At 36.7% G+C, this 13331-nt stretch overlaps 1 protein-coding gene across 1 annotated transcript; it reads right to left on the bottom strand.

Annotated features, from left to right (window-relative positions):
- Nucleotides 1-2683: 2683 nt before the first annotated feature.
- On the bottom strand, nucleotides 2684-13028 carry LOC127642477 (casein kinase I-like; the record flags this gene model as incomplete). The annotated part of the gene is made up of 6 exons (XM_052125098.1): nucleotides 2684-5178; nucleotides 10664-10812; nucleotides 11068-11174; nucleotides 11842-11916; nucleotides 12392-12470; nucleotides 12889-13028. Coding segments are annotated over 6 exons (558 nt in total), but the record flags the coding sequence as incomplete, so codon positions are not given.
- Between the last annotated feature and the right edge of the window lie 303 nt (nucleotides 13029-13331).

Raw genomic sequence — 13331 nt, 5'->3', positions numbered from 1 at the left:
GGAAAATGTAAAGACGTTTGATAATCAATAGCTCTGCTCAACAAGGTATATGGTTAAACTGGTTACACTATTTAAACAATTTCACTTGTTTTCCGACTACCTCTCAATAGTGAGACTTATGCTATTCCGTAACCACTGATTTACAGTAAAATTGTGAAAACTAACCAGCATATGAACTGATCTACACACTAAATTGTGTGCCTTGTCTATAGGCGTGGCAATAAAGCCTGACCTTTTTTATTCTATGTTGAGGAGTGGCTAATAATTCACACTCACTCCATCAGCATTGACCTCTGATGGCTTCCGTCATTGGATTAATGCAACTGAAAGCCTGCATTGCGAAATGTAAAAGCAAATGCCAGTTTAAGATAGGGTGTGTCAGAAATGCGTGAGACAGTGAATGACACCACATGCTGGGGGCATTTCCAGAGCTCTGCTGGGTGTGCTAAATGTGAGTTTCACGAGGGCACTGTAATTAAGTATTTGGACACAGTTTCCCTTAATTCTTTATGAGTGTTCTTTGACATCTCTTTCTATGTGTACTATGATTAAATGAAGGCCATTAATTATCATACAAGTACAATAATTTATTTTCCACATAATGTGCCTCTTTAGTAATTACACAGAGTGAAAGTGCAACACGATCCTCTCTCAGCTAGCTCTTTGTTATGAGACATTGATATTATTTCCAATGGATTAACTTTCATGCTAGTATTTTCTCGTAGCAAGCATACAATTACTGAATGCAGCCCACCAGCTGACGCTCAAACAACAGAATGAAATCTGATCGTTTCCTGAAGCAGCCTGCTGCTGTTACAAGACTAAGAAAAAAAGCAATGCAGTGTCTCAAAGATGCCACAAGGGGGCGCATGTGTTTGAATAGGCTTCATCTCGTTGCGTGTTTTAAAACAGAATAATTTGATTCTCTGAATAGTTGTATTTTGGGTGTATGAGCAAAGTAATCAATCTATATGGTGTATAATAAGGAGACTTGTGTATAATAAGGAGACACAATGGTGTTTGATAACGACATTATTAAAGTGGACGAGTTCAGGGTATATTTTTTATCAATATTATTAAAATCAAGTTTATTATTAGGGTGCGTAAAAGTTGATAAATAAGCCTAGTGTCTAGGGGTGTTAGGCTTTAGATGGATTGAGCCCCTCCCAGTACATCCAATAGTTGTCAAGAGATTTATCTGCTGCTTGGATGCGATTATATGTGTGAAGTTAACACATGGACATCAAATCCTTACTTACCTTTTCTACATTTGTGCGTAATATTTATTTATTCTTTTTTTTTTTTTTTTTTGGTTCTGGCCAAACGTGCTTAATATCACAATCGGACAGGTGAACAGGCGTGGTTATCGCCGATATATGGTCATAGGTTAATGTGATAAAATCGCTTATAATAAACTTAGGCCTACATGTGTAAAGTTTTATCTAATACCGGGATTAGAGTTGTAATATTGGATATGTTTACACAGCTAGTTAGTAAAAAAGGTGATCACATTAAAATAATGTTAACACGTGTAATGTTCAAGCTACATCCTTTTTATACTTTTGAAACATGGACTTGGCCTTTTCACTCCCACTGTAAAACCCCTTACTGTAACCGCCATTTTTAGTGACGAGTCGAAGTTATTTTTGTATTTTCATTTATTTTTTTCTTAAAAAAAGAAAAATAATATCGAGGTTACAGTGAGACACAACGGAAGAGAATGGGGGCCTGTTTTTGGAGTTTAAACAGAAATGTGACGCCTATAATTTTATCTAAGCACTTTCATTCTCCTGTTAAAACGTATTATTTAAGAGGTAAAGTTGTTTAAATCGCTGTTTGTTCGGTCGTTTAAGGGGTTTTGCGTTTACGCCGTTACAGCAACAAAGTTGTAAAATTAGTTATAACTTCACACAGAAAAGATAAGCAAGCAATTTGATCACACTAAAATCATGTTTGAATGCATATTGTTTACATTTTGTGACTATTGAAACTGTGGCACAATAGAAGTGAATGGAACCAATCTGTTAAAATTAAAATACTCAAATTGAAACCAGATCTTTGCTTTTTGTTATTTTTTTAAGAAAAGGAGAAACTAGTGGAAATTAATTTTTGTGTTAATCTTTATTATTCCACAAATGACGTTTATGGACCTTAACATGTATTGAACCCGGAATATTCCTTAAAGTGGGAGAATTGTGCATGGATTACATTATGCAGCTACAGCAGTTTGACGTGAGATCGCGTGACGTTTGACTAATGTAGTCTGTCAGGACTCTGTCTATAAAGAGAAGAGAGGTCCTGGCAGTGGGCAGAGCCTTTAGTGGGAAACAAGTCATTCATACTTTATGAAGACCGACCTTAAATAATACACAACACACAGCAATGCAACCCAGCAGAACTTGAAATATTTTTTTTCTTTCTACGAGTTAAGTTCTACCGGTCCATGGGTTACAGTTACATATAGGTTTTTGTATAATGTATACACTACACATATATTTCAGTCCTTTCTGTTGACCAGGTGTTGTCTGGGCCTTTCCCACTCCCTCCCGCAGTGAGATGGCAGCTGTTTCGTGCATGTGTTGATCTGACAACAGTTGGAATTCCTGTCCCTCCTGCATCGTTCTGTACATTAGTTTTGTCAGGATATCCCATCCCCCACCCCCACCCCCAGGACTTGTTCATTTCTCTACAGTCCCCTGAAGTGTCTCAAACTCGGGTACACCCATCGAATCAATAGAAAAAGGGTTTAGCAATCTTTCTCCAGATTCAAAGCCAACCATGGGATAGAAGCAGCTATATTTTCTAAGCAACACTTTTGTGAGACCTTTCATTAATAGCTGACCTTGCATAGGTGTAATAATGTCATTGCTTCATTCAAAATGCTGCTTTTTTTCTTCTTTCTTCAGTTACTAAATTTTTGAAAACCCTGTCTCAACGTATTCTGGGCCGGTTTGAAACCACGTAATCATTCCTGGAATTTCCTATGAACAGACAAGCTATGACTTTACCCTTTTATTTCAAACACTTACAGATGACTCATTAAGAAACTGCAAGTGTCTGACAATGCTGCCCTTTTTGTCAAGCAGCAGTGCTCTATATTCTCAATTATTAGCAACCCATAAAAGCATTAATTATTCAATGCAGAATATTTAGCTGTGAATCAGGAAAAACATGCAAATTAAACTGTTTTTATGCTCCCTATCTCCTACATGTTAATTTGTCAATGATTAACCAATTTCCACACCTGCCATTTAAAGCCATTTTAATATTTACAGAATCCTGGAAATTGAAACCACCACTAGCACCTAGAACTACCCACCACCCCCACAAGAATTGCACAGGACCTGCTGTCCTGGAAATACAGCAATACCTTTTAGATCTTTTCCAGGTGTCCCATTCAACACTTGAAACAAAATCATTCAAAGCTTACTATTTTAGAGAACAAAGCATTATGCCTTCTCAATCTTTAAAGCATTTCATTTTCAGTGTCAAAAATAAAAAAGGCTAATGCCTGGTTGTGGTTGTTAACAAATGTGCAGACTAGAGAATGATACCTGAACAAACAGAAGGGGGGGAAGGGGACTACTTCTCATAAAATTACTGAGACTGGGACAGTAGTTCTGAGAAGTCATTTTAATTTATTCTGACATGCTAAAAAGGGAATAAATTACACTTTTTATAGAATGTTCAGCTGTAAAATACTTTAAGCTGGTTCTGAGGGACAGTTTGGAGGTAATGGGGGAAAAAAGCCAGGTTACTGGAGTGCATTTGTTGTTGCTAAAGACTGAGGAAAAAAATAAAATGAATCAAACTGCTCTTGCCTCACAAGAACCAAAACTATATAGAAAAGAAACCCTCCAACACTTTCTTTGCAATGAAAAAAAAAGGAAACAATGAGCAAGAGGCCGCTACTAAACAGCCGCGAAAAAATGTTGCAGAGAGTAAGTCCCAGAGATATTTTACATGAGGATCTGCTTCACCACAGCAAGAAGCAACAACACAAATCCTTTCCCCCATATTATCGATTCTATACAGGGAAAGACACCTCTATAAAACTGAAAAAGTACAACTTTTTTCTGATTAAAAAAAAAAAAAAAAAAAAAAGATATATGCGTATAAAAATGGTAATGGGAAGGGTGGAGTGAGCACATTTTTCTCTCAAAACAGAACATGGAGGCTATCATAGCAATTCATCTTATGAATGGTTACTTTCTCAATCAATATGAACATTTTTCAAAAGAGAAAAATAAAATGCAGATCATTGATGCATACAATTTCCATCTAAGCAATTAACAAAGGTTTATTTGAGTGATGCCTCATTTGTAATGAATATTCTTTTGTGAAGTTTATTCTTATATATTTTTTCAGAAGACTTCAGAATACCAAGTACAATATAGTTAATGCAGTGTTCTAAAGAGAAACCTAGTAGTCACTAGAATGTTTTTTTAATCTTCACATTAGAAGCTCTGTAGCACATATCAGCAGGCAGAACAATTACCTTTTTAGAAAAAAAAAAAAAGAAATCCAAAGTTCGCCTTTTAATTATTTGGATACATTTAAAACATTAACAGATTTAATCATAGATGTCTCACTGTTTGAGGAGGGGGGGGGGGGGTTTGAAGGACAAAAAAAGTGTCTCAGATGTCTCCAGTCTGACAGAAGAGTGTCTGGGATTATGCCACGCTCTTTGACGAAAGGAGGATGAAAAGGGAAAAGGGGCCAAAACTGGTCTGATGGGAAACCAAGATCTGGGGAAGAGGACCCCGAACAGCTATCCTTAAGGAGAAAACTCTGGAAAATATTGGCATGTGCACAATTACATCCAAAGCGCGTCAACAATTTTCTACAGTTTTCAGTTTCAAAGAAGGAGGGGCAAAAAGTCTTAAGTGACAGGACTATAGAAAAGGCTACAGCTTCCAACTCCAAACCAAGCCTGCTCTCTGTGTGGATATAGTATATACATACCAATATATAGATATATGCAGAGCATATTTTCAATATATATCGATTACATATATAGTATATGGAACAAAAGTTTTTTTTTTAACAGGAAAAGGGTTGCCCACAGTGCCTGCCAGGTTCTGGTGAATTTGATCCGAGATGCCGGGGTGTGATTGGAAGGCAAATCCTGCTACGACCTCTGCTCTGCTTCATTACATTGTCTTAATGCTTAGAAACCTGCAAGAGAGAGAAACACATGGAGAGATAGAGAGCAGAGGGTTAACAGTTAGTGATACAGAGCTGAATGGGGTTGAGCTACAGTAATCAATGTAGCCAATCAAGTCAGAGCATTATTCTGTCCAGGAAGAGAGAAAGTGCAAAGTCATCAGTACTTCTCTGCAGTGAAGTATAGACTTGCAGCAGAGAATCTGAGAAAAACATTTATCATCAAACACACAGGGGCTCATGGGGATAAACTCTTTCTTTACCATCTCTACACATGGAGTCTGAGCCACAGAGGCAGCAGTGTAGAACATGCTGAATGGATTTTCAGGGCAGCTAAGACCATTAATTACTAATGATGACATGGCTAAGATGTTATCCATTCATGTGCTACTACAGACGGCTGACACATCAACCAATTCTGCTGGTGCACAATCAGTATGTCTCAATGAGCATACTTGGGTTGGGGATAGGATAATGTAATTGGACATCTGACAAATATTCCGATGCTTATTGTGAGTCACAGACAGGCAGTAATCAACAAATTCAAGAAATGACAACCATGGACCTGGGAAGTCACCAAATCTATGAAATTGTAGCCCAATAGTTTATGCCCAAACACTTTTTAAAAAATACATTAGAAATGTCATTAATTAAAAAAAAAAAAAAAAAGTCTGTTGGTTAAAGACATTATTATGAAATGACATCAAAGCTAAAATAATAAGTGTCAAAACGCAGTTTTTTATGAAAATCTTTTATTCAAGTTATTCAAAACGCATGGCTTTGTGACATGAAATTTTATCCACTCCATAAAAAGTTTTAAATTTGAAGGCCATGGAATTAAATGAGTTATTTTTAAATAAAATCACGATGTGCGCAGAACCCAATAACAACTTAAACCTAAAATTGACTTCCATTTAAATTTTCTTTATTCTGCATTAACAAAAAAGCAATACAAACACAAATTCGATGAGAACACAGTGGAAATTATTACAGCATAATTTATTAGTCTTTCATCTAATGTGAAAAATAGTTTTTTCTATTCTTTAATAAAAGACTTTGTGAAATAAACAAACAGTAGTAGTTTTATGAAAGTATAATGTACGTGTGTCATGTTGAAATTCTAGGGAGGTAACAATTTATTTACATTTCAATAATAATAATTCTCATTAAGTTAACATTCATAATTGTCTTCAGATCCTCATCTGTATTGGTAATTTCCCACCCGTTGTTTTAGACAGATACTTTGGGCCGATGGAGGAAATTTAAGAAGGTAAATGTTTGGATTTGGGAATGTGGTTATATCCGGAACAGTTAATTTTAATAACTTACAGATTTAAATGCTATTTGAACTTAGAAATATCTTTGGTTTAAGTTTGTGTTTCAATAAATGAGTTAAAATTTTCAAGCAAAATCAACAGGTGAAATTGTGTGCAAAAATATTCACAATCCCTTGACAGCAGGGGTTAACAATGTAACCGGATATTGAATAAAAAAATAAAAAAGTTAAATTACTTACATTTTCGCCCAGCCCTAGACCATACTAGCCTTCCCACGGTTGTATACAACCAGTTAAAAAGAGCATAGCAGCTGCCCTTTCAAGAATCCTTTAACCAAAAGAAAGGAGCAGGATATGCCCCAAAACAAATAATAGGAGTATCCTTAAGGATAACCCTTAAAAGAATCTATATCATTACTTACTATGAAGTATGTAAGAGTATAGTTTAAATTTCTATGAATTAACACAGTTGAGATAATGTTGAGACAGGTATATCATCATAATTGCCATAACATCACAAGAGGTTTCAAGTCATGTACATAGTACAAATTCAAAGACCTGAAGAATGTGACATGTTGAAATGTTTCCAACATGGCACTCTCAACTATGGTCATTTCTAAAATTGAAGTGGTTTTGCCTACGGCAAACAGCGCACAAAATGAAACTGCATAATATAGACAGAATTAAATCTAATCCTAGCAACATTATTGGAAAAATAAATTGATAATTCTCAGTAAGAAAACAATATATAAATTGCCTCTAATCCAAATAGGATTTTTAGGCATGTAAAACGAATAAAGTATGATACTTTTAAATGTAAACCTTAAATGGTTGGAGTCAGCCTCTAACAAGAAAGGGCTGTCTTTCAGGTTTAGCTTATTTGTGCCACTGCTTGTGTCATTTATAGTTAATCCACAATGGAAAGTTGATTCAAACTGGCTGCCAAGTAACCTGACTGTTAGGTTCAAGCTGCTACTACATGCAGAGTAGTTCCGTTTAGCTACTGCAGCCTTGACATTTCTGTGGACACAATGGGATCCATTTGAGGAACGAAGAGAAAGACGGAGAAAAAAACCCCCCAAAAAAACAGGGCTTGGTAGAGAGAAAATTAAAAGATTAGAACTTGCATGCATTCATTGAGATTGAGGATATGCTAATAAAGTATTCTCTGAACAAATATCAAAATAATATAAGACTGTGCAACAACAGCAACCATGCAAGCTCACATTTGCAATGTCTCCACTGGTAACCAAGAAACCAACAATCCTCTGCAAATAAGGTTCTTTCAAGCTCAAACACTCCCCTTGGTACTTAAGTTCTTGGCTGTGGCTTTTCAGCAGTTAAAAAAAAAAAAGAATCTTAAAGGGACAGTGCACTATTACTACAGAGTCTCTCAGATGTTGATATACTATGGGTAAATCCTTAAATACATAATTGTTACCTCGATCCAATGTGAGAATCAATAATTTTCTGTCCAAGTAGGGCACATTGCACTGCCTGCATTTCAAAAGTGGAGGGGGTTCAATAAAACTAAAACAGTGTGCACAAAGGACTAGGCCATTACCACCTCATCAGCGAATGCTATTCTTAGTTCAGCCACTTTTAACAGCAGTTGTTCTCTGCCTAAATTCAGGATGAACCTTGTGTGTAAAAAGGTCTTCCTGCATTTCTTTCTGTATTTATGCACAAGGGATTCAAAGATGACGTGCTGAACCATGGGAGTGAAAAGGCTCTAAAAGCCATATACAATGCCACAGAGAAAACGCAGTACACTAAGCTCAAAAGGGAGTATAAAAGCTGCCTGTGTGGGGATCTGATCGTTATTTTAAACATCCCTGGTCCAAGGCCATATTGGCTTTATATAACGCCAATATATAACGTACAAAAAAACCCCACTGACATCTAATCCGTAACGTTGATACAATATATTTTACTACATTCCCGCACCCTACAAATATATTTGCAGGGTTCCATTTTAAAACTAGCAGACAGACCACAATCCAAGTTTGGCAGTCATCTCTCTTACAAAAAACTACTTTGATAAGGTCTGTCGATGTAAAATTCAGGACTGCATGCTATTTTTAGTGCTTAGGCCAACTCCTGGGTGAAATACTGTAAAGATGTTAAAAACCACAGCTGAATACGATACCGACTGCATACCATTAACAGCATATCACCCCAAGCTAAATGCATTTAGTACGCAGACCAGACTGGATGCAGCTGACTTGACAAGAGCGCAAAAGGACACAGCAGTGGAAGAGGGGTGATAGCGGCTTTTCCACTTTACTGTGTCCTTCTAGGTGTCAAGTCTACTTTGCATGAAGCCAAGCGTACACTCCACTACTTGCGATCAGCACCGTGTAACTGTCTTGTTTTTCGTTGTGCTGGCATGCACAATACATGAATGAACTGCATCAACTGCATGATTATTCGTCCCTGACTGAGACCATGTGTGACACTTGTGTTCGGATCACCCAAAATGCATCTTAATACCAAAGTATATGTGAGACATAACGGTTACACCTGGTCATCTCTTTTGACCACTTGTGATCAGATTTAGAGGAGAGTCTCTGATTTCATTATATCATTACATCTGTGTTTTATTAAAATTATAAAGTGCAAAATTAAAAGACGAAAAAGAAACTGGTGCACAGTTTCTTTGAATTATTCACAAACATGACATTTAAAGCATAAAGTAAAGTTATTTTAGTGCAGTACCAGTAACTGAGCTTCTACTGTGTCGTACCTGTATCTGAGCTTCTAATGTGCCTGCTGCTCATATCTGTGTCCCTACTGTACATGTTCATGCATTCGCTTTTTTGGATTTTCGGATCATATGCTTATTTCCCTTTAAATCGGCACATAACTGGCAAAAATAAATAAACTGCCGTTATGGCTGCCTTTAGCGTCACCCTATTTCAAATGGACAAACTGGCGCAGTTTATTCTTGATAACCAATCATGAAAAGAACAGCTCTCGTCCATTTTTGCACTTATTGGTGCCATCTGTAAAGTAAAAAAAGTTTTTAAAAAATGTATAATTTCAGTTGTTTTTATAAGTAGTGAAGTTTTATTTTATTTTCTGTTTTTGGCTTCCTAATAACTTGAGCTCTCTTAATTTCTCTTAATAATTGGCTGTGGCTCATTGTTGGTCTAGATATCAAGCGCTTCTAAAACCGGTCGTAGCATCTGGGATTAGTCTTTGCATATTGCAGCAGTGCGCACACAACAAGACTGTTCGTCATGAGATCTGAGACTTCTCATCTCAGACCTGTCGCTGACTCCAAACATCAAAGACGAGCTTGTGTTGTGTAGTGTACACTAAGCTTTAGGTGTGCAACAGATTTAGACTACATTAAAGCCTATATCATCTGACCAGGACTACTTTTCACTAATTGTAATTGTAGACTTCATTTACTCACCAACAATATTTACAATCGTCAACAGTAACTGAAAAGCTCTGGCTTAAGAAAAATGATGTAGAAGTTTATAACTGATGGAAAATGGAAATTCATCTGGAGTTTAAACACAGTCAGCTTTTAACTGAATAATAAAAAAAATACTCCTGACTCTAAGTTCATATAGCTAGGCGTGACTATCCCTTTCGCTGGGAAAAGCTCCATGACTAGAATCACAAAAACAGCACAGTTGAGTCATCACATCATTTGTATATTTAACAACATTTAGACTTCGCCCAACACCAAACATATATAGAAAAGTACAGTAAGAATCAATGTAAAGGTGTGGAAATTATATGGTCTTAGGTTAGAAATCACTACCATATATCCATTTATACTCCACTTAAAGAGTTTGAGTTTATCATAATAAAGACCAACAAGTGTTAGATCCAGGAACAATGATTGGGAGAAATCTGTCAAATAGAGCAAACATCCCATTTGGAAAGGAGTTAATTCAAGGGATGGTTATCTGACAAATTATTTAGACGCCAGCCCCTCGTCCCAGAGAAGAATAGACATTTTGGTACAAAGTTAGTAGTCAAATTTCCCAAGGACGTCTTTTGCAAGACATACCAATTGAATTTTTATTTCCTTTTTTTTTGATGGGGGTCATCCTTGAACTAACACTTTCTTTGAATTTCATGAATCTTTGGGGAGCAAATGTTCCAAATCCACATTTTAAAAAATTTTTTTTTTACTTAATATGCAAGCAATTGGTGTCTCTGTTTTTGTGCTGAAACGTCGCTTGGCTGTTTGCTACTAACCTTTCATGTTACTCTTGGGTTTGTCAGTTTGCTTGCCTGTGGGGGTTTGTACCGGTTGCCCCTGTCCCCCTGTGGTGGCTGCTTGCTGTGCTGCTTTCTGCTTCAGCATGGTCCAGTCAAATGTGTAGTCATACTGGTGGTTGAGGGTTCTGGAAGAGATCGAGTGGCAGTGAGTACATCGATACAAAGCACGTCATTACTGCAAATTGCACAATTCTAGCAACAGACATTACAACTATAAAAACAAACACGAGAAATTAATAAAACCGTGCCAAAGTCTGTGACCTCAGACTCTTCTAGTGACAGATTTGCAAGATCGTAGTAAAGATGAGGTAAACAAGTTGTAACTAGGGAGTGGACTTGGTGTTGGGAGAGTTGAAATAATGAAGAACTTTGTTAAGCACCTGAAGAGAATGCGGAAAAGCTGACGCAGGTACATGTAGTCAGGTGCCTCTTCAAACCGCAAACCACGACAGTAGTTCAGGTACATGGCAAACTCTGCTGGGAACCCCTGGAGAAAGAGCCAAACTCATGTTATGAAAGAAGAAATTTAGAGATCTAGAAAGCTCCAGAGATGTTATGTCAACTTGAACCGCATAATTTTTAGGATGAGAGAAATTAACAAAAAGTATTTTACAAAAGATTAGTAAATAGTCAGCACTGTTAACAGGTAATAAGCAGCCTGAGATTACAGTCATACAGGCCAGAACAGCAAGCCCCATGGATAAATGGACATAGAATCAGAGTCTTAATAAGGATATTCATATTTGCTTTTAGGATTTAACTGAAATGTTAATACGCATAGCTTGTAGTTCTTTTGAGAGCTTCCGCATAGAGCTTTATCAATACATTTAGTAAAATCCTGAAAAAGGTGCAGAAAGAGGAGCAAGCCGTCCAAAACGGTACGTTTCTGTTCTACTAACCCCATCCATAGGAATAAATGGCATGGTCGTATATACTAATAGTCACACACTTTCAATCTATATCACATACTGATATACCATACAGCTAGCAGTATTGTATATTTTGGGGGTTCTTTATCATCAAAAGTTGGCATTCAGCAAGGAAACATGACACATACACACTAATGTGCATGTAATGTGTGTGCTGCAATGAAAAGTTTAATTACATATGGACTTCTGTAGAACCTTTAAGCATCCCTACACAATTTTACATACCTTACATAACACCTCGACCGGGGTTGACATTTTTTTCTCACTAATCTTCTCATACTTCTGTTTCTTTGTGGCAGCCTGTGGGAAGTAAAACAAATACGCTGCACACTAGAGTCTGGTACTGATAAAGCAGTTCAACAGAATGGAATCCCACAGTGCTGAGGGCCATAAATAAACTAGCTGAAAGAAGATTTACGGGACCTTTTTAGGCCACACCTGTTGGCCTGTTTCACCCTGCCTAATGATCATTATTAATTTTTTTTGTTTCCACAACAAAAAAATCATATTTTGATCATGTAAATGCTAACAAAGTTAACTAACAGTAAGCCATATTCCCCCACTCAAACCAATTTCCATACTTGTTCTACATTCAAACTATTCAGAATGATTTGACACTAGCATGCTTTTCGAAGAGTCAAAACTTTATCATAAGACATCTATATCCCAGCTTAATAAGAATTTTTTTTTAGAATTTCCCTTAATTTTGAGACTTAAGATTTGAGTACAGAACACAATTAATTTTATGAGATCTTACATTATCTACCCTGCTTACCTTAAGTCCTTGCCACGGCAGGCTGGTTCTGTTGAAGTACATCAGCACGTATCCTAGTGACTCCATGTCATCTCGACGACTGCAAGATAAAACGAAACATTAAAGCCAAACATCAAGCCAGATTGCATTTTAAGCAATATGAGGGAAGATCATTTAAAAACCTTCTCTAAAATAGTAAACATAGTGCGCAGGAATACACACAAAGGGCATTGATTGAGTGAGCCATTCCTAGTAAAGCTCTAGTAAAGTGCAGGCAAGTAGTATTGGCTATAGGTCACTTAAAAGATCATAAGATGTCATGATCATGAATTTATTTTGCGTCTTGTATTCCGTTATTCAAATGACTTCAGTGAGCTAGCTTATTCCAACTGGTTAGGTAAACATCGGATTCTAGGTCAACAGTATCTGCTGCCTAGTAAACATAAGTAACTGCTGTTGGCAAGAAAAGAGCTATACAACGCGATGAGCTAAATTATTTGACGTATAGGTGTTCTCACCTCTGCTCGATGCCCAGATGTGCGTTGATGCTGGCATATCGAGCTGTGCCTGTGAGGTTTTTGTCTTCTCTATAGGGTATGTGCTGTCGTGTCCTGTTGTCTCTGTATTTCTTGGCCAGGCCAAAATCAATTAGGAACAACTATAGAAATAAATGTAAAAAAAAAAAAAAAAATGTAAAAAAAAAGAAGCACAAATACACACGTTTTATTTTAAGAACCTACTGCAAACAAGAAAAAATCCTGCAAATTAATTTTCTTCCAACTTCCCTCTGTGTGCATAATCTGACTTATATAAACCTCAGAAAGTAAACTAACATCAAGTCACTAATCAAGGAAATCACTATGCCAATGAAGCTTGGGAAAAGTGAACAACCAGCGATGGAAGAAACCGCTCTTAGAGAATTTACAGCCTGTCATTGACAGCAATTTTTCTTAATTGTTAA

This window comes from Xyrauchen texanus, unplaced genomic scaffold (assembly GCF_025860055.1).
Source record: "Xyrauchen texanus isolate HMW12.3.18 unplaced genomic scaffold, RBS_HiC_50CHRs HiC_scaffold_643, whole genome shotgun sequence".
NCBI lineage: Eukaryota > Metazoa > Chordata > Actinopteri > Cypriniformes > Catostomidae > Xyrauchen > Xyrauchen texanus.
Note: the sequence above shows the minus strand (reverse complement) of the source record. Positions and strands in the feature narration are given on the sequence as shown.